At 53.0% G+C, this 21,093-nt stretch overlaps 1 protein-coding gene across 1 annotated transcript in view; it reads right to left on the bottom strand.

Annotated features, from left to right (window-relative positions):
- PPIL4 (peptidylprolyl isomerase like 4) overlaps positions 1-19,677 on the bottom strand; it is a 31,486-nt gene extending 11,809 nt beyond the window's left edge. Inside the window, exons 1-10 of the mRNA XM_076054493.1 lie at positions 19,629-19,677; positions 17,467-17,619; positions 16,986-17,053; positions 14,380-14,444; positions 11,959-12,076; positions 9,643-9,788; positions 7,419-7,515; positions 6,857-6,973; positions 3,467-3,591; positions 2,095-2,161 (exon numbers count right to left, since the gene is read on the bottom strand). Coding sequence (XP_075910608.1) covers positions 2,095-2,161; positions 3,467-3,591; positions 6,857-6,973; positions 7,419-7,515; positions 9,643-9,788; positions 11,959-12,076; positions 14,380-14,444; positions 16,986-17,053; positions 17,467-17,536 — 873 coding nt within the window. The 5' untranslated portion in view covers positions 17,537-17,619; positions 19,629-19,677. The remainder of the gene's footprint in view (positions 1-2,094; positions 2,162-3,466; positions 3,592-6,856; positions 6,974-7,418; positions 7,516-9,642; positions 9,789-11,958; positions 12,077-14,379; positions 14,445-16,985; positions 17,054-17,466; positions 17,620-19,628) is intronic.
- Between the last annotated feature and the right edge of the window lie 1,416 nt (positions 19,678-21,093).

Raw genomic sequence — 21,093 nt, forward strand, 5'->3', positions numbered from 1 at the left:
GATGTTAGCTGGTATTGATGATGTTAGCTGGTATTGATGATGTTAGCTGGTATTGATGATGTTAGCTGGTATTGATGATGTTAGCTGGTATTGATGATGTTAGCTGGTATTGATGATGTTAGCTGGTATTGATATTGTTAGCTGGTATTAATGATGTTAGCTGGTATTGATGATGTTAGCTGGTATTGATGATGTTAGCTGGTATTGATGTGAGATGGTGTTGATGATGTTAGCTGGTATTGATGATGTTAGCTGGTATTGATGATGTGAGATGGTGTTGATGATGTTAGCTGGTATTGATGTTAGCTGGTATTGATGATGTTAGCTGGTATTGATGATGTTAGCTGGTATTGATGATGTTAGCTGGTATTGATGATGTTAGCTGGTATTGATGATGTTAGCTGGTATTGATGATGTTAGCTGGTATTGATATTGTTAGCTGGTATTGACGATGTTAGCTGGTATTGATGATGTTAGCTGGCTATTGATGATGTTAGCTGGTATTGATGATGTTAGCTGGTGTTGATGTTAGCTGGTGTTGATGATGTTAGCTGGCTATTGACGATGTTAGCTGGTATTGATGATGTTAGCTGGTATTGATGATGTTAGCCAGTATTGATGATGTTAGCTGGTATTTATGATGTTAGCTGATATTGATGATGTTAGCTGGTATTGATATTGTTAGCTGGTATTGATGATGTTAGCTGGTGTTGATGATGTTAGCTGGTATTGATGAAGTGAGATGGTGTTGATGATGTTAGCTGGTATTGATGAAGTGAGATGGTGTTGATGATGTTAGCTGGTATTGATGATGTTAGCTGGTATTGATGATGTTAGCTGGTATTGATGATGTTAGCTGGTATTGATGATGTTAGCTGGTATTGATGATGTTAGCTGGTATTGATGATGTTAGCTGGTATTGATGATGTTAGCTGGTATTGATATTGTTAGCTGGTATTGATGATGTTAGCCGGTATTGATGATGTTAGCCAGTATTGATGATGTTAGCTGGTATTTATGATGTTAGCTGGTATTGATGATGTTAGCTGGTATTGATGATGTTAGCTGGTATTGATGATGTTAGCTGGTATTGATGATGTTAGCTGGTATTGATGATGTTAGCTGGTATTGATGATGTTAGCTGGTATTGATGAAGTTAGCTGGTATTGATGATGTTAGCTGGTATTGATGATGTTAGCTGGTATTGATGATGTTAGCTGGTATTGATGATGTTAGCTGGTATTGATGATGTGAGATGGTATTGATGATGTTAGCTGGTATTGATGATGTTAGCTGGTATTGATGATGTTAGCTGGTATTGATATTGTTAGCTGGTATTGATGATGTTAGCTGGTATTGATGATGTTAGCTGGTATTGATGTGAGATGGTGTTGATGATGTTAGCTGGTATTGATGATGTTAGCTGGTATTGATGAAGTAAGATGGTATTGATGTTAGCTGGTATTGATGATGTTAGCTCGTATTGATGATGTTAGCAGGTATTGACGATGTTAGCTGGTATTGATGATGTTAGCTGGTATTGATAATGTTAGCTGGTATTGATGAAGTGAGATGGTGTTGATGATGTTAGCTGGTATTGATGATGTTAGCTGGTATTGATGATGTTAGCTGGTATTGATGATGTTAGCTGGTATTGATGATGTTAGCTGGCTATTGACGATGTTGTTGCTACTCGCAACTGCTTTTCCAGGTTTGCTCCTACCTAGATTTATTGAATTTCGAGTCCCGCCTGAAGTTGCCTTGGCAGGGCCAGGCTAAATAATTTTGCGGGCCTCGTACGGCCCGCAGGCCGGACGTTCCCCAGCCCTGTGTTAAAGGGACAGACCCCAGACCCCAGGAGAGGAGGGGCTGGCTCAGCTTATATACCAGTGAAGATCCAAGCTTCACTCAAGGAGAACGGAAAGATTAGCCATTGAGAGGCGTATTAGTCTGGAGGGCACACTCTCCATCGTGTATCGGGTGTGAGGGGCCGTACCCCTCCGTGTTAACTGTTAATTGTTCAAAAAAAAAATCTGTGTTGCCTCGGATAAGTTTCCCCTCTGTCATTGGACCCACTACACAGGTTTTTTTTACCTTCGTGAACTCCACAAATGCGTAGCAGAGGGACTCTCCGGTCTTGCGGTCGCGTATGATCTCACAGCTGCGACACACACGCAGATACACACGCAGATACACACGCAGATACACACGCAGATACACACAGGCACAAAGACAAAGACCCCCCCCCCCCATAGCCTTAACAGACTGTCGGAGAAAAGAGCCGTTAGCGAAAAGCACCCGCGAAGGTGACGGGGCAGACCCAGGTGCCACAGTTCGACTGACCGAGACGAGTGGCTGATGCACCACCTGTGCCCCCTACCGTGCCAACCTGCTGTGTTTTAACCGCCCGGCGCTCCGCTCGTTGTTGTGAGCGTCGCTCCTCCCCCCCTCCGTTGTTGCTGGAAGGCGACTGCCTCCAACTGCCCAGTAGCAGCAGCAGCAGCATCCTTCACAAGCCTCCTCCACAGAGGCCGATCTTGACACCGCTAGTACCGGTCATCGGCAAGTCCACTCCGCTCCACATCTTCCCGTACCGCATCAGCTCCATCTCCTTTCCAGCCCGTGTCGTGCCCGTTTAGCCCCCCCTCTATCCGGCCAAACAGAAGCTGGCCGGGCATGCGGTGGCTGGGCACGCAGGCTGCTACGTGACCCAGCCAATGCACCCGAAAAAAGGTGACATTTCAAGAGACCTGACAGGAGTCTCATTCGCAAGGGGGGAGCGAGTCTGAGTGAGTGGGTCAATCAGTGCGCGAGTGGGAAGAAATTGTGGGTGAGGTGGTGGGTGGGTGGGTGGGTTAGTGGGGAGCGGTGGTGCAGTGGTTAGCGCTACGCTGCGCTGCGAACCCACCAACCCGAGTTCGCTTCCTGCTCACGGCCACCAACACTGGTGATAGCGATTAGTTATCTGAACCGGTCGAGTGCCTCCCCTAGGTCGACTCAGCCTCAAATGAGTACCTGGTGTAGCGGGTGTGTAGTAAAAATCGCAACTAAGGGAGACAAAGGCGGCCGGGCGTGGTGCTGGCCACCCACCCCCTCGTGTGCCACAGTGCCGGCCTGGAAAGGTGCTACTCGCTCACAGCACTTGCCCCTACAGTCTGCTACAGGCTACACGGGGGACCTTTGTCTTTGTGTGTTCACAGGCGCTGCTGCTACTCGCTAACAGCACTTGCCCCAACAGTCTGCTACAGGCTACACGGGGGATCTTTGTCTTTGTGTGTTCATAGGCGCTGCTGCTACTCGCTAACAGCACTTGCCCCAACAGTCTGCTACAGGCTACACGGGGGATCTTTGTCTTTGTGTGTTCATAGGCGCTGCTGCTACTCGCTAACAGCACTTGCCCCAACAGTCTGCTACAGGCTACACGGGGGATCTTTGTCTTTGTGTGTTCACAGGCGATGTGCTGCACCTGGCGATGGGTCCGAATCGAGAGAAGATGACCTCGAGGTCGTCGTCGTTGGTGACGGGGTTCAGCTTGCACACGAAGAGCACCGAGTCCGGGGGAGCAACTTCGGCATCGGGGAGGTCTCCGATCTAATGACACGCGGGGGAGAGAAACACGGGGAGAGGGGAGACACGAGGAGAGGGGAGAGACACGGGGAGAGGAGAGAGACACGGGGAGAGGGGAGACACGGGGAGAGGAGACACGGGGAGAGGGAAGAGACACGGGGAGAGACACGGGGAGAGGGGAGAGACAAGGAGAGGGGAGACACGGGGAGAGGGGAGAGACACGAGGAGTGGGGAGAGACACGGGGAGAGGGGAGAGACACGGGGAGAGACACGGGGAGAGGGGAGACACGAGGAGAGGGGAGAGACACGGGGAGAGGGGAGAGACACGGGGAGAGGGGAGAGACACGAGGAGTGGGGAGAGACACGGGGAGAGGGGAGAGACACGGGGAGAGGGGAGAGACACGAGGAGTGGGGAGAGACACGGGGAGAGACACGGGTAGAGGGGAGAGACACGGGGAGAGACACGGGGAGAGGGGAGAGACACGGGGAGAGGGGAGAGACACGGGGAGAGGGGAGAGACACGGGGAGAGGGGAGAGACACGAGGAGTGGGGAGAGACACAGGGAGAGGGGAGAGACACGGGGAGAGGGGAGACACGGGGAGAGGGGAGAGACACGGGGAGAGGGGAGAGACACGGGGAGAGGGGAGACACGGGGAGAGACACGGGGAGAGACACGGGGAGAGGGGAGACACGGGGAGAGGAGAGACACAGGGAGAAGGAAGAGACACGGGGGGAGGGGAGAGAACACGGGGAGAGACACAGGGAGAGTCACGGGGAGAGGGGAGAGACACAGGGAAAAGGGAGAGACACAGGGAGAGGGGAGAGAACACGGGGAGAGACACAGGGAGAGACACGGGGAGAGGGGAGACACGGGGAGAGGGGAGAGACACGGGGAGAGGGGAGACACGGGGAGAGGGGAGAGACACGGGGAGAGGGGAGAGACACGGGGAGAGGGGAGAGACACGGGGAGAGGGGAGACACAGGGAGAGACACGGGGAGAGACACGGGGAGAGGGGAGACACGGGGAAAAACACGGGGAGAGGAGAGAGACACGGGGAGAGGGGAGAGACACGGGGAGAGGGGAGAGACACGGGGAGAGGGGAGAGACACGAGGAGTGGGGAGAGACACAGGGAGAGGGGAGAGACACGGGGAGAGGGGAGACACGGGGAGAGGGGAGAGACACGGGGAGAGGGGAGAGACACGGGGAGAGGGGAGACACGGGGAGAGACACGGGGAGAGACACGGGGAGAGGGGAGACACGGGGAGAGGAGAGACACAGGGAGAAGGAAGAGACACGGGGGGAGGGGAGAGAACACGGGGAGAGACACAGGGAGAGTCACGGGGAGAGGGGAGAGACACAGGGAAAAGGGAGAGACACAGGGAGAGGGGAGAGAACACGGGGAGAGACACAGGGAGAGACACGGGGAGAGGGGAGACACGGGGAGAGGGGAGAGACACGGGGAGAGGGGAGACACGGGGAGAGGGGAGAGACACGGGGAGAGGGGAGAGACACGGGGAGAGGGGAGACACAGGGAGAGACACGGGGAGAGACACGGGGAGAGGGGAGACACGGGGAAAAACACGGGGAGAGGAGAGAGACACGGGGAGAGGGGAGAGACACGGGGAGAGGGGAGACACGGGGGGAGGGGAAAGAGACACGGGGAGAGGGAAGAGAGACACAAGGAGAGGGGAGAGACCCGGGGAGAGACATGGGGAGAGAGACACGGGGAGAGGACAGAGAGATACCGGGAGAGGAGAGACACAGGGAGAGAGACACAGGGAGAGGCTAGGGTTAGGATTTGATGATGCTTCTGCTGCTGATACTGATGATGATGCTCGTGATGATGATGACGATGCTGCTGCTGATACTGATGATCCTGATGATGATACTGTTGATGCTGCTGATGATGCTGCTGCTGCTGTCTCTGCGTGTGAGCTAGTAACACACCAGTGTGCTGTACTAGTATACTACACCATACACTAGTGCTGTACTAGTATACTACACTATACACTACACTATACACTAGTGCTGTACTAGTATACTACACCATACACTAGTGCTGTACTAGTATACTACACTATACACTACACTATACACTAGTGCTGTACTAGTATACTACACTATACACTACACTATACACTAGTGCTGTACTAGTATACTACACTATACACTACACTATACACTAGTGCTGTACTAGTATACTACACTATACACTACACTATACACTAGTGTTGTACTAGTATACTACACTATACACTAGTGCTGTAGTAGTATACTACACTATACTATACACTAGTGCTGCACTAGTATACTATACACTACACTATACACTAGTGCTGTACTAGTATACTACACTATACACTACACTATACACTACACACTAGTGTTGTAATAGTATACTACACTATACACTACACTATACACTAGTGCTGTACTAGTATACTACACTATACACTAGTGCTGTACTAGTATACTACACTATACACTACACTATACACTAGTGCTGTACTAGTATACTACACTATACACTACACTATACACTAGTGCTGTACTAGTATACTACACCATACACTACACTGTACACTAGTGCTGTACTAGTATACTACACTATACACTACACTATACACTAGTGCTGTACTAGTATACAACACTATACACTACTATACACTAGTTCTGTACTAGTATACTACACTATACACTACACTACTATACACTAGTGCTGTACTAGTATACTACACTATACACTACACTACTATACACTAGTGCTGTACTAGTATACTACACTACACACTACACTACTATACACTAGTGCTGTACTAGTATACTACACTATACACTACACTACTATACACTAGTGCTGTACTAGTATACTACACTATACATTACACTATACACTAGTGCTGTACTAGTATACTACACTATACACTACACTACACACTACACTACTATACACTAGTGCTGTACCAGTATACTACACTATACACTACACTACTATACACTAGTGCTGTACCAGTATACTACACTATACACTACACTACTACACACTAGTGCTGTACTAGTATACTACACTATACACTACACTACACACTAGTGCTGTACTAGTGACGAATTGGCCACGTTCTGTTTACTAGTTAGCCGTGTCGGCTGGTGGCGCGGTTCTAACGGCGACAACAACATTCACATTTTAACGGGATCTAAAACAACAACAACAACAAAAACCCCCTCTTATGGGTGACATTTGCTGCTGCTGCTGCTGTTGCGTGCAAGCGAGCGTCTCAACCCCGCACCATCTCCAGCAACGTTGCCCGGGCCTTGGCCTCCTTCTCCGACGCGATCTCCGCCACCTCCTCCACCGACCTCCCCTGCAAGTCGTTGACATCCTCGTCGGCGCCGATGCGTCCGCTCTGTGACGCACGCACATCACCGGCAATGCCACCGTCGTCGTCATCATAGTCACCGTCACCGTCGTCAGCGTCGTCACCACCATCGTCGTCGTTGTCATCATCGTCACCACCATCATCATCATCACCATCATCATCACCACCGCCACCACCACCATCATCATCATCATCACCACCACCACCGCCACCACCACCACCGCCGCCACCACCGCCACCACCACCACCACCACCGCCACCACCACCACCGCCACCACCACCACCACCACCACCGCCATCACCACCACCACTACCACCACCGCCACCACCACTACCGCCACCGCCGCCACCACCACCACCGCCACCACCACCACCACCGCCACCACCACCACTACCGCCACCGCCGCCACCACCACCACCGCCACCACCACCACCGCCACCACCACCACCACCGCCGCCACTCGCTCCTCACGTCGAGTTGCTGTGCCGTGGGCTCCGGGGAGCGGTCCGGAACGCAGAGTCCCGGGGGGTCCGGGAAGGGATCGTCCAGCACCACGGTGTGGGACAGCCTGCACACAAAGCAGCAGTAGCAGCAGCAGTAGCAGCAGCAGTAGTAGCAGCAGTAGTAGCAGTAGCAGGAGCAGCAGTAGCAGGAGCAGTAGCAGCAGCAGGAGCAGTAGCAGCAGCAGTAGCAGCAGCAGTAGCAGCAGTAGCAGTAGCAATAGTAGCAGTAGCAGCAGCAGTAGCAGCAGCAGTAGCAGCAGTAGCAGCAGTAGCAGCAGCAGTAGCAGCAGTAGCAGCAGCAGTAGCAGCAGTAGAAGCAGCAGTAGCAGTAGCAGCAGCAGCAGTAGCAGCAGCAGCAGTAGCAGCAGAAGCAGCAGTAGCAGCAGCAGCAGAAGCAGCAGTAGCAGCACACACAGCAGCAGTAGCAGCAGCAGTAGCAGCAGCAGTAGCAGCAGTAGTAGCAGCAGCAGTATCAGCACCAGCAGTAGTAGCAGCAGTAGTAGCAGCAGCAGCAGCAGCAGCACACACACCACCACCATCACCATCAGCTAGTGTGCGACTGTGGTCACCCAGAAACAGCGACGACACAGCGCGTGGCGACGCACCGCCCCGACGCACAACCACGAAGGAGGCGACATCGTCGCAGCGACGCTGACGACGACGGCGACGACGCCGGGCCACCTGACGGGGGGGGCGGAGCGCCACCGCCCGGGGGCCGCCTTTGTCTCCCCCCGGTGGCGATGGTTCACCACGCGCCGCTAAACCAAGGAAACTCATTCGAGGCCGAGTCGACCCCAAGGGGGAGGCCCAGGAGCGGTTCGGAGAGCCGTCACCGGCGGCGTTGGCCGCGAGCGGGAGTCGAACTCGGGTCGCCGGGTTCGTAGCGCTGCAGCTACCACCACCGCTCACGTACACACACACAGACACACACACAACAACAACAACAACAGCCGCCATTCGCCACTAAGTGGCGGTGACGTCACCACGACGCTTGTGCCAGGCTAGGTGCACCTTGAGGCCACGTGGAGTGTCGAACGCCCGCTGGCAGGAGGTCACGGGGCAGACCCAGCAGGTGCCACGGGTCGACTGACTGAGATGACTGGCTGGTGCACCACCTGTGCCCCCTACTGTGCCAACCCGCTGTGCTTTAGCCACCCGGCGCTCCGCTCGTTGTTGTGAGCGTCGCTCCTCCGCCCTCCGTTGTTGTTGGAAGGCGACTGCCTCCAACTGCTCAGTAGCGTCCTTCACGAGCCTCCTCCACAGAGGCCGATCTTGACACCGCTGGTACCAGTCATCGGCAAGTCCACTCAGCTCCACGTCCTCCTGTACCACATCACTCCATCTCTTCTCTAGCCCGTGCCGCGCCTGTCTAGCCCCCTCGATCCGGCCGAACAAAAGCTGTTTCGGCATGCGGTGGCTGGGCATGCGGGCTACATGACCCAGCCATCGCAGCCTTGCCCGCCGGAGGAGCTCACCGATGGGATCCTGCCCAGATCTTTCAAGGATTTATGAGCTCCTCACACAATCCAGCCTGGTTAAACCCAGGATGGATCGTAGGCAGGCCAGCCTAAATGTTTCTAACCGGCGAAGATGTTCCATTAGGGGGGTCCACGTTTCGCAAGCGTAGAGAAGGGAGGGAATGACCGTGGCCGAGAAGACCTGAAGCTTAGTGCGGAGCGACAGACCAGGTAGCTTCCACACAGCGTTACGCAACCGATGAAAAGATATTGCCGCTCGACTGATTCGGAGTGAGACCTCTGCTGTTAAACTGGAGCCAGTCATAAGCACACTGCCCAGGTATGGGAAACTCTCCACTCTCTCCACAACTGCCCCATCACCGATTGGGAGTTGTGGGGGTGGAGTGTCCGATGGTACAAAATACCCAGGCAGGTGCTTAGTTTTGGTGGGGCTGATGGTAAGGCCCCACCTCTTAGTGGCACACTCCAGTCTCAGCAGCAGCAGCGTCTCCAACTCCTCCTCTGACACACAAACACACACAGACACACACAGACACACACAGACACACACAGACACACACAGACACACACAGACACACACAGACACACACGCGCCGCACAAGGCACTCACTCGATGACCGAGCCGACCAAGGCGAGGCCCGGGCACCGGTCCGGGTCGGAACCGTGGATTCGAGAATCGAACTTGGGCAGTTTTTGTTTTGTTGTTTTGTTTACCGGACGTCCTGGTAGGGGCGGTTCTCGCGGTCGCAGAACACCTCGGCGATGCGGCCCAGCACCTCCATGCCCTCGGCGACCTCCCCGAACACGGTGTGCTGCTGGCCGTCCAGAGAGTCGAGCCCATCGAGCACGGTCAGCAGGAACTGTGGGGGCACGCGGGAGGCGTCCTTACGCAAGCGGGTGAGTGGGTGAGTGGGTAGGTGAGTGGGTGAGTGGGTAGGTGGGTGGGTGAGTGGGTGCGTGGGTGAGTGGGTGAGTGAGTGGGTGGGTGAGTGGGTGGGTGGGTGAGTGGGTGAGTGAGTGGGTGAGTGGGTGGGTGGGTGAGTGAGTGGGTGGGTGGGTGGGTGAGTGAGTGAGTGGGTGGGTGAGTGGGTGAGTGGGTGGGTGAGTGGGTGGGTGAGTGAGTGGGAGAGTGGGTGAGTGAGTGGGTGGGTGAGTGGGTGGGTGAGTGGGTGGGTGGGTGGGTGAGTGGGTGGGTGAGTGGGTGAGTGAGTGGGTGAGTGGGTGGGTGAGTGGGTGGGTGAGTGGGTGAGTGGGTGAGTGAGTGAGTGGGTGAGTGGGTGGGTGAGTGGGTGGGTGAGTGAGTGGGTGAGTGAGTGGGTGGTTGGGTGGGTGAGTGGGTGAGTTAGTGGGTGAGTGGGTGAGTGGGTGAGTGGGTGGGTGGGTGAGTGGGTGGGTGAGTGGGTGAGTGGGTGAGTGAGTGGGTGGGTGAGTGGGTGGGTGGGTGGGTGAGTGGGTGGGTGAGTGGGTGAGTGAGTGGGTGGGTGAGTGGGTGGGTGAGTGGGTGAGTGGGTGAGTGAGTGAGTGGGTGAGTGGGTGGGTGAGTGGGTGGATGAGTGAGTGGGTGAGTGAGTGGGTGGGTGGGTGGGTGAGTGGGTGGGTGAGTGGGTGAGTGGGTGAGTGGGTGGGTGAGTGGGTGGGTGAGTGGGTGGGTGGGTGGGTGAGTGGGTGGGTGGGTGGGTGAGTGGGTGGGTGAGTGGGTGGGTGAGTGGGTGGGTGAGTGGGTGGGTGAGTGGGTGGGTGAGTGAGTGGGTGAGTGAGTGGGTGGGTGAGTTGGTGGGTGAGTGGGTGAGTGAGTGGGCGGGTGAGTGAGTGGGTGGGTGAGTGAGTGATTGGGTGAGTGGGCGGGTGAGTGGGCGGGTGAGTGAGTGATTGGGTGAGTGGGTGAGTGAGGGGCTGGGTGAGTGGGTGAGTGAGTGGGTGAGTAGGTGAGTGGGTGAGTGAGTGGGTGGGTGGGTGGGTGAGTGAGTGAGTGGGTGGGTGAGTGGGTGAGTGGGTGGGTGGGTGAGTGGGTGGGTGAGTGAGTGGGAGAGTGGGTGAGTGAGTGGGTGGGTGAGTGGGTGGGTGAGTGGGTGGGTGGGTGGGTGAGTGGGTGGGTGAGTGGGTGAGTGAGTGGGTGAGTGGGTGGGTGAGTGGGTGGGTGAGTGGGTGAGTGGGTGAGTGAGTGAGTGGGTGAGTGGGTGGGTGAGTGGGTGGGTGAGTGAGTGGGTGAGTGAGTGGGTGGTTGGGTGGGTGAGTGGGTGAGTTAGTGGGTGAGTGGGTGAGTGGGTGAGTGGGTGGGTGGGTGAGTGGGTGGGTGAGTGGGTGAGTGGGTGAGTGGGTGAGTGAGTGGGTGGGTGAGTGGGTGGGTGGGTGGGTGGGTGAGTGGGTGGGTGAGTGGGTGAGTGAGTGGGTGGGTGAGTGGGTGGGTGAGTGGGTGAGTGGGTGAGTGAGTGAGTGGGTGAGTGGGTGGGTGAGTGGGTGGATGAGTGAGTGGGTGAGTGAGTGGGTGGGTGGGTGGGTGAGTGGGTGGGTGAGTGGGTGAGTGGGTGAGTGGGTGGGTGAGTGGGTGGGTGAGTGGGTGGGTGGGTGAGTGGGTGGGTGGGTGGGTGGGTGGGTGAGTGGGTGGGTGAGTGGGTGGGTGAGTGGGTGGGTGAGTGGGTGGGTGAGTGGGTGGGTGAGTGAGTGGGTGAGTGAGTGGGTGGGTGAGTTGGTGGGTGAGTGGGTGAGTGAGTGGGCGGGTGAGTGAGTGGGTGGGTGAGTGAGTGATTGGGTGAGTGGGCGGGTGAGTGGGCGGGTGAGTGAGTGATTGGGTGAGTGGGTGAGTGAGGGGCTGGGTGAGTGGGTGAGTGAGTGGGTGAGTAGGTGAGTGGATGAGTGGGTGAGTGGGTGAGTGAGTGGGTGAGTGAAGGACTGGGTGAGTGGGTGAGTGAGTGAGTGGGTGAGTAGGTGAGTGTGTGAGTGGGTGAGTGTGTGAGTGGGGGATCGAGTGGGTTAGTGAGCGGGTGAGATAGCGAGTGGGTGAGTGAGTGAGCAGATGAGGAGTACACTCACCTGCGATCCGTGTTGCCCAGAGCCGTTGTCCACCATGGAGAGAGTTCCCTTCTTGCGGTGTTTGATTCTCGGAGTTCTCTCCGCATCAAAGTACCTCGCCTGAGGTCCATAGAGCTGGCTGCGGAGTTGACGCACACACACACACACACAAAGACAAAGATCCCCCCGCACAGCCTTCAACAGACTGTTGGGGCAAGTGCCGTTCGCGAGAAGGCGGCGCCTACGAAGGCCGGCATTGTCCGCCTTTGTCTCCCCAGTGACGATGTTTACACACACCCACACACCAGGTGCTCAGAGGAGGCTCGGGACCTGTGCAGACGTTCGTCACCGATGTTGGTCGTGAGCGGGAATCGAACCCGGGCTGGTGGGTTAGCAGCGCAGCGCGCTGCCACTCCCCACTCACTCACACGGGGCCCTGTTGTGGGCCAATCAGCTTCCAAGACGACGCATCAATACATTATCAGAGCAGTGGTTTTTTACCACAAGTGCGTGCGGTTCATGCAGACTTTATGCCTTGCAATAGGTGTGCTGTCGAACCGGTGTTTGAACACCCTAACGCCTCCTGTTTCATTGCCAGAAAGGGGAAAGCCTAATCTCGCAATGGTGCCGACGTGTTAGCTACCTCGCCTGGTACGCAGGAGATCGTGGGTTCAGATCCCGACCCTGACGATGCCTGCTGCTGCTGTAGATTTGGAGTCTGCGTCTCTCTATCATCATCATCACCACGGTGGCTAGATGTTAACTGCCTCGCCTGGTGTGCAGGAGGTCGTGGATTCGATCCCGACGATGCCTGCTGCTGTGTATTTGGAGTCTGCGTCTCTCTCATCATCATCATCGCGGTGGCTAGGAGATGTTGACTACCTCGCCTGGTGCGCAGGAGGTCGTGGGTTGCGATCCCGACCCTGACAATGCCTGCTGCTGTAGATTTGGAGTCTGCGTCTCTCTATCATCATCGTCATCACTACGGTGGCTATGAGATGTTAACTACCTCGCCTGGTGCGCAGGAGGTCGTGGGTTCAGATCCCGACCCTGACACCTGCTGCTGCTGCTGTATATTTGGAGTCTGCGTGTCTCTCTCTCTCTCTCCCCCGTGGTCGCGTGGACTTTTCTCCGGGCTCTCCGGTTTTTCCCCTCGACGCTTAGAATCGAAGTCACCAGCTGAGAGCATCTGGCTGCCGTACGTTTCCACGTGATACGACGCTTGGTCGAGCTATCCTTTGTGACGGCCTCGGCCGCTCCTTAAACAGAGCTACGCATCGCTCAAGTGGGGCCCTTAAACATGGTCAAAGAAAAAACATAGTTTGAGGTTGTTTCTTTGGTTCTTTCGGTAAAGTCACGTAGAATGAGAATAAAATAATAAATTGATAAAATAAAATAACACAATAATATTCTCACGACGTTACCGAAAGAACCAAAGAAGATGAATCATTGCAGTCACGAAAGCTTTAAATCGAAATATAGTTTGAGGTTGTTTCTTTGCATACTGGCCGTGAGCATTGCGGTTAGTGCAGACATCATTCCTTGTACAAAAGGTTTCCGTTTGGTGTTTTAACATCTTAACAGAGCTGTTTTTGGAGCCAGAAAAAAGGGGGAAAAACCTGTTATCATATTTTGGTACCAGCAAAGGAGGTCCCGTGACGTAGCTGGCTCAGCCCGAGCTCTCATTACTCCGATAGTGGCATCGTCTCTGTGCTGTGTTCGCCCTTTGGCGCTGTCCTCTGGTCTAACACCGTCTGAGACGAGGCTCAAAAGAAAGCCGTCTCTGGTGTGGACCAATCAGTTTCAAAGACAATGCATCATCATCATACTGTCAAGAGTGCGTTTTTGTTTGAATTCTGACCACAAGTATCGTGATTAATGCAGACACGATTCCTTGTAAAAAAAGATTTCCGTTTGGTCTTCTAACATCTTAACACAGCTGTTTTGTTGCCAGAAAAATATATATTTAAAATAACTTTTTTTTTAAACACGCTTTTAACATGAATGTACCCATGGCAGAACTCCACGACTCTCAGGAAGTTGCCCCCGAAGCTTGCCACAACGTAAGGGACCGTGGTGATTTACAGCCAACGTGAGTTGACCGTGGAAAATTAGACTCAAGCCGAAACATAACATATAAAAAAGAATGTTTAAAAAAATATTTTTATTTTTATATTTTATGATAGAATCTAGTATTGTGATCAGTATGACATAAGCATACCAAGTTTGTAGTCGATACCACATTGGGAAGTGGTTTAAAATTGAGTTACAAGATTTGAAGATACAACGACAACAACAACGACAAAGTGAGTTAAATAAAAGCATCTAATAATAATAAAAAGGAGAAACCCCTATTATCATAGGTTGAGTTAATGTTGTTATTTTGATAGCACGGGCAGAAAGGTCCCCACAGATATGGGGGAGGAGCTCTCTCTCTCTCACCTGAACACCGACTCACCGCCCCTCCCGGTGCCAGTCGGGTCTCCAGTCTGCACGATGAAGTTTTTCTGAAGGATCAGAATCAGAATCTTTGTTTAGACTGGCAGCAGCAGCAGCAGCAGGACGAGGAGGAGGAGGAATCTGATGAGCTATGAAGCTCTCCCATGATATCAGTTAGTGCTGTACTAGTATACTACACTACACACTACACACTGCACTATACACGACACTATACACTACACTATACACTACACTATACACTAGTGCTGTACTAGTATACTACACTATACACTACACTATACACTACACTACACACTATACACTACACTATACACTACACACTATATTCACTACACTACACACTATACACTACACTATACACTACACTACACACTAGTGCTGTACTAGTATACTACACTATACACTAAACAATACACACTACACTAAACACTATACGCTACACTACACTATACACTACACTGTACACTATACTACACTATACACTACACACTACACTGTACACTACACTATACACTACACTACACACTACACTAGTGTTGTACTAGTATACTACACTATACACTAGTGCTGTAGTAGTATACTACACTATACACTACACTATACTATACACTAGTGCTGCACTAGTATACTATACACTACACTATACACTAGTGCTGTACTAGTATACTACACTATACACTAGTGCTATACTAGTATACTACACTATACACTAAACAATACACACTACACTAAACACTATACGCTACACTACACACTACACTATACACTACACTGTACACTATACTACACTATACACTACACACTACACTATACACTACACTATACACTACATTATACACTAGTGTTGTACTAGTATACTACACTATACACTACACTATACACTACATTATACACTACACTATACACTAGTGTTGTACTAGTATACTACACTATACACTACACGATACACTACACACTATACACTACACACTATACACTACACTATATACTACACTACACTAAACACTATACACTACACTATACACTACACAGTACACTACACAGTACACTACACTATACACTACACTATACACTAGTGCTGTACTAGTAACAAATTGGCACGTTCTGTTTACGTGACAACCCTTACTAATTGGCTGTGTCGGGCGGTGGCGGGTTTAACGACACATTTATATTTACGCGATCAAACCCCAAAAAAACAATATAACCTACATCATTGATGATGTTTGTTCGCGAAAGCCTTTACTACGTGTTAAACTATGTAGCTCCTCTTCACAGAGTCTACGTGTCTCTGTGTGACATTAAGTGTCTCTGTGTGAGTCTACGTGTCTCTGTGTGAGTCTAAGTGTCTCTGTGTGAGTCTACGTGTCTGTGTGTCAGTCGACGTGTCTGTGTGTGAGTCTCTGTGTGAGTATACGTGTCTCTGTGTGAGTCTACGTGTGAGTCTACGTGTGAGTCTACGTGTCTCTGTGTGAGTCTACGTGTCTGTGTGTCAGTCGACGTGTCTCTGTGTGTCTCTGTGTGAGTCTCTGTGTGAGTTTACGTGTCTCTGTGTGAGTCTACGTGTGAGTCTAAGTGTCTCTGTGTGAGTCTACGTGTCTCTGTGTGAGTCTAAGTGTCTCTGTGTGAGTCTCTGTGTGAGTTTAAATGTCTCTGTGTGAGTCTCTGTGTGAGTCTACGTGTCTCTGTGTGAGTCTACGTGTGAGTCTAAGTGTCTCTGTGTGAGTATAAGTGTCTCTGTGTGAGTCTACGTGTCTCTGTGTGAGTCTACGTGTCTCTGTGTGAGTCTCTGTGTGAGTCTACGTGTCTGTGTGAGTCTCTGTGTGAGTCTACGTGTCTCTGTGTGAGTCTAAGTGTCTCTGTGTGAGTCTACGTGTCTCTGTGCGAGTCTCTGTGTGAGTCTACGTGTCTCTGTGTGAGTCTACGCGTCTCTGTGTGAGTCTCTGTGTGAGTCTACGTGTCTCTGTGTGAGTCTCTGTGTGAGTCTACGTGTCTCTGTGAGTCTCTGTGTGAGTCTACGTGTCTCTGTGTGAGTCTACGAGTCTCTATGTGAGTCTACGTGTCTCTGTGTGAGTCTCTGTGTGAGTCTACGTGTCTCTGTGTGAGTCTCTGTGTGAGTCAACGTGACTCTGTGTGAGTCTACGAGTCTCTGTGTGAGTCTACGTGTCTCTGTGCGAGTCTACGTGTCTCTGTGTGAGTCTACGTGTCTCTGTGTGAGTCTACGTGTGAGTCTAAGTGTCTCTGTGTGAGTCTACGTGTCTCTGTGTGAGTCTACGTGTCTCTGTGTGAGTCTACGTGTCTCTGTGTGAGTCTACGTGTGAGTCTCTGTGTGAGTCTACGTGTGAGTCTAAGTTTCTCTGTGTGAGTCTACGTGTCTCTGTGTGAGTCTACGTGTCTCTGTGTGAGTCTACGTGTCTCTGTGTGAGTCTACGTGTCTCTGTGTGAGTCTACGTGTGAGTCTCTGTGTGAGTCTACGTGTGAGTCTAAGTGTCTCTGTGTGAGTCTACGTGTCTCTGTGTGAGTCTACGTGTCTCTGTGTGAGTCCACGTGTCTCTGTGTGAGTCCACGTGTCTCTGTGTGACCCCTCTTACCTGCACGCTGTGGAACAGGCAGTAGTTGTAGTACTTCACCTTGCACAGCTTGAGAAAGTTGAGACTCGCTGAGACACAAAGACGTAGGGGGTGGGTCACAATGGGCCAGTGTCAGTAGACAGACGATGATCTTCGCGGCTTAAGACGGAGCCAGCGATTGGCCGCTCCACTGTTGGATAAAGGCCTCGACCCATACTTCACCACCAATACAGTCTATATGTATACACTGTATTGGCAACAGGGCACCACGGTGACTAGGAGATGTTGACTAGCTCGCCCGGTATGCAGGAGGTTGTGGGTTCGATCCTGGCCCCTGACGATGCCTGCTGCTGTATATACAGTCTGTGTAGACACACAGACTGTATATACACGTGTAGACACACACACAGTCTGTGTGTGTCTACACACAGACTGTGTGTGTGTTGACTGTGTGTGTGTTGACTGTGTGTGTGTTGACTGTGTGTGTGTTGACTGCACTCACTGCGTGGCCGCTCCTTGGTGTACAAATCAACCACCACGTCTCCCAGCGTCGTCTCCAGGATCACGGACATCTTCACTCCGACCTCCTCAACGTCCACCCAACGTCCCACCAACGTCCACCCAACGTCCACCCAACGTCCACCTTCAGCAGCGTCTACGGCGACGGAAGTTCGTCAGCCAACATCAAAACAATGCGCGGAGTGTCCCACTCACCACCACCACTCACCACCACCACTCACCACCACCACCACCACTCACCACCACCACCACCACTCACCACCACTCACCACCACCACTCACCACCACCACACACCACCACCATCACTCAGCCCTCATCACCACTCACCACCACCACTCACTCACCACCACTCACCACCACTCACTCAGCCCTCACCACCACTCACCACCACCACCACCACTCACCACCACCACTCACCACCACCACTCACTCACCACCACCACCACCACCACTCACCACCACCACCACCACTCACCACCACCACTCACTCACCACCACCACCACTCACCACCACCACCACTCACCACCACTCACCACCACCACTCACCACCACCACACACCACCACCATCACTCAGCCCTCATCACCACTCACCACCACCACTCACTCACCACCACTCACCACCACTCACTCAGCCCTCACCACCACTCACCACCACCACCACTCACCACCACTCACCACCACCACCACTCACCACCACCACTCACTCACCACCACCACCACTCACCACCACCACCACCACTCACCACCACCACTCACTCACCACCACCACCAATCACCACCACCACTCACCACCACCACTCACTCACCACCACTCACCACCACCACTCACTCACCACCACCACTCACCACCACTCACCACCACTCACCACCACCACTCACTCACCACCACCACCACCACCACTCACCACCACCACCACTCACCACCACTCACTCAGCCCTCACCACCACTCACCACCACTCACTCACCACCACCACTCACTCACCACCACCACTCACTCACCACCACTCACCACCACTCACTCACTCACCACCACTCACCACCACTCACTCAGCCCTCACCACCACTCACCACCACTCACTCACCACCACCACTCACTCACCACCACCACTCACTCACCACCACCACCACCACCACTCACCACCACCACTCACCACCACCACCACTCACCACAACTCACTCACTCACTCACCACCACCACTCACTCAGCCCTCACCACCACTCACTCAGCCCGCACCACCACTCACCACCACTCACTCAGCCCTCACCACCACCACCACTCACTCAGCCCTCACCACCACTCACCACCACCACTCACTCAGCACTCACCACCACTCACTCAGCCCTCACCACCACCACTCACTCAGCCCTCACCACCACTCACTCAGCCCTCACCACCACTCACTCAGCCCTCACCACCACCACTCACTCACCACCACTCACTCAGTCCTCACCACCACTCACCACCACCACTCACTCAGCACTCACCACCACTCACTCACCACCACTCACTCAGTCCTCACCACCACTCACCACCACTCACTCAGCCCTCACCACCACTCAGCCCTCACCACCACTCAGCCCTCACCACCACTCACCACCACTCACTCACCCCTCACCACCACTCAGCCCTCACCACCACTCAGCCCTCACCACCACTCAGCCCTCACCACCACTCACCACCACTCACTCACCCCTCACCACCACTCAGCCCTCACCACCACGCGCTCAGCCACCCCCCACTCACCCCTCCCTCACCACCACTCACCACCACTCAGCCCTCACCACCACTCACCACCACTCACTCAGCCCTCACCACCACGCGCTCAGCCCCCCCCCCCCACTCACCCCTCCCTCACCACCACTCACCACCACTCAGCCCTCACCACCACTCACCACCACTCACTCAGCCCTCACCACCACGCGCTCAGCCACCCCCCACTCACCCCTCCCTCACCACCACTCACCACCACTCAGCCCTCACCACCACTCACCACCACTCACTCAGCCCTCACCACCACGCGCTCAGCCCCCCCCCCACTCACCCCTCCCTCACCACCACTCACCACCACTCAGCCCTCACCACCACTCACCACCACTCACTCAGCCCTCACCACCACGCGCTCAGCCCCCCCCCCACTCACCCCTCCCTCACCACCACCGCCACCAGGCGTACAGAGCAAACAGCTTCCGAGTTCACGCGGTGACCCCACCGGCTCCCCTCCCCTCTCCGCCTCGCCCCGCCCCTCCCCGCCTCGCCCCGCCCCTCCACGCCTCGCCCCGCCCCTCCACGCCCCGCCCCTCTCCGCCCCGCCCCGCCCCTTTCCTCCCTCCTGCTGCTGCGTCTCTGTCCGCATCTTGCCGCTATCGGAGCGGCGCAATCATCATCAGCAGCATCATCATCACTATCATCATCAGCAGCATCAGTCTCAGTCTCATCATCATCAGTGTCATCATCATCAGCAGCAGCATCATCACCATCATCAGTATCATCATCAGCAGCATCAGTCTCAGTCTCATCAGCATCATCATCAGTGTCATCATCATCAGCAGCAGCATCATCACCATCATCAGTATCATCATCATCACCATCATCATCAGCAGTATCATCATCTGCAGCACCATCATCATCAGTATCATCATCAGCAGCATCAGTTCCAGTCTTTTCTAGATTTAAAAATTTCGTGACTGCAAGGATTCATACTCTTTGGTTCTATTCGGTAAAGTCACGTGGGTAAAAAAATAAACCAACAAAAATCACGACGTTTCGGCCACAACACAAGCGGCCTTCATCAGGTGAAGGGATCAGGCTGTCTCGAGGACACCCCTGGAGTGAATCACAGCCAAGCTGTTGTTTCCTCGCACACAGCTTAAAGGTCGCGGTCTGAGCTTGGCTGTGTTTCACTCCAGCGCTGTCCTCTAGACAGCCTGATCCCTTCACCTGATAAAGGCCGCTTTGTGTTGTGGCCGAAACGTCGTGATTTTTGTTGTTTTATTTTTTACCTACGTGATTTTACCGAATAGAACCAAAGAGTACAGCTCCAGTTTTATTGATTAGGCACATCCTACGTCATGGTACCTCCTTTGCCAGAACCGAATTATGAGAGGAGGTTTTCACCTTAAATCTTGAAGCTTTCGTGACTGCAGGAATTCATTCTTTGGGTCTTTCGGTAAAGTCACGTAGAACACTTTTTTTACCAAAAATACTCGTTTTTTGTAAAAAAAAACAATTATTATATAGAGAACAAAAAAAATAAAAACTGCTAGTTTTGTGTTAATTACTACTAGTTTTTTTGTTGTTATTTTTTATATAGAGAACATTTTTTTTTACTAAAACTCCTAGTTCTTTGTTAGTTTTTTTTATAGATAACATTTTTTTTTTACAAAAAAACGTAGTTTTTTTTATATCGGGAACAATCTTTTTAATATATATCTGGGTTTTCCCCTGTTTTGCCAGGAAAACGGGGGTTAACCTGTTATCATATATTGGTACCGGTAAAGGAGGTCCCGTGACGTAGCTGGCTCAGCCCGAGCTCTCATTACTCCGATGGTGGCATCGTCTCTGTGCTGTGTTCGCCCTTTGGCGATGTCCTCTGGTCGAACACCGTT

The sequence above is a fragment of the Petromyzon marinus genome, chromosome 66 (genome assembly GCF_048934315.1).
Source record: "Petromyzon marinus isolate PM22_M1 ecotype Great Lakes invasive population chromosome 66, UKy_Petmar_22M1.pri1.0, whole genome shotgun sequence".
Lineage (NCBI taxonomy): Eukaryota > Metazoa > Chordata > Hyperoartia > Petromyzontiformes > Petromyzontidae > Petromyzon > Petromyzon marinus.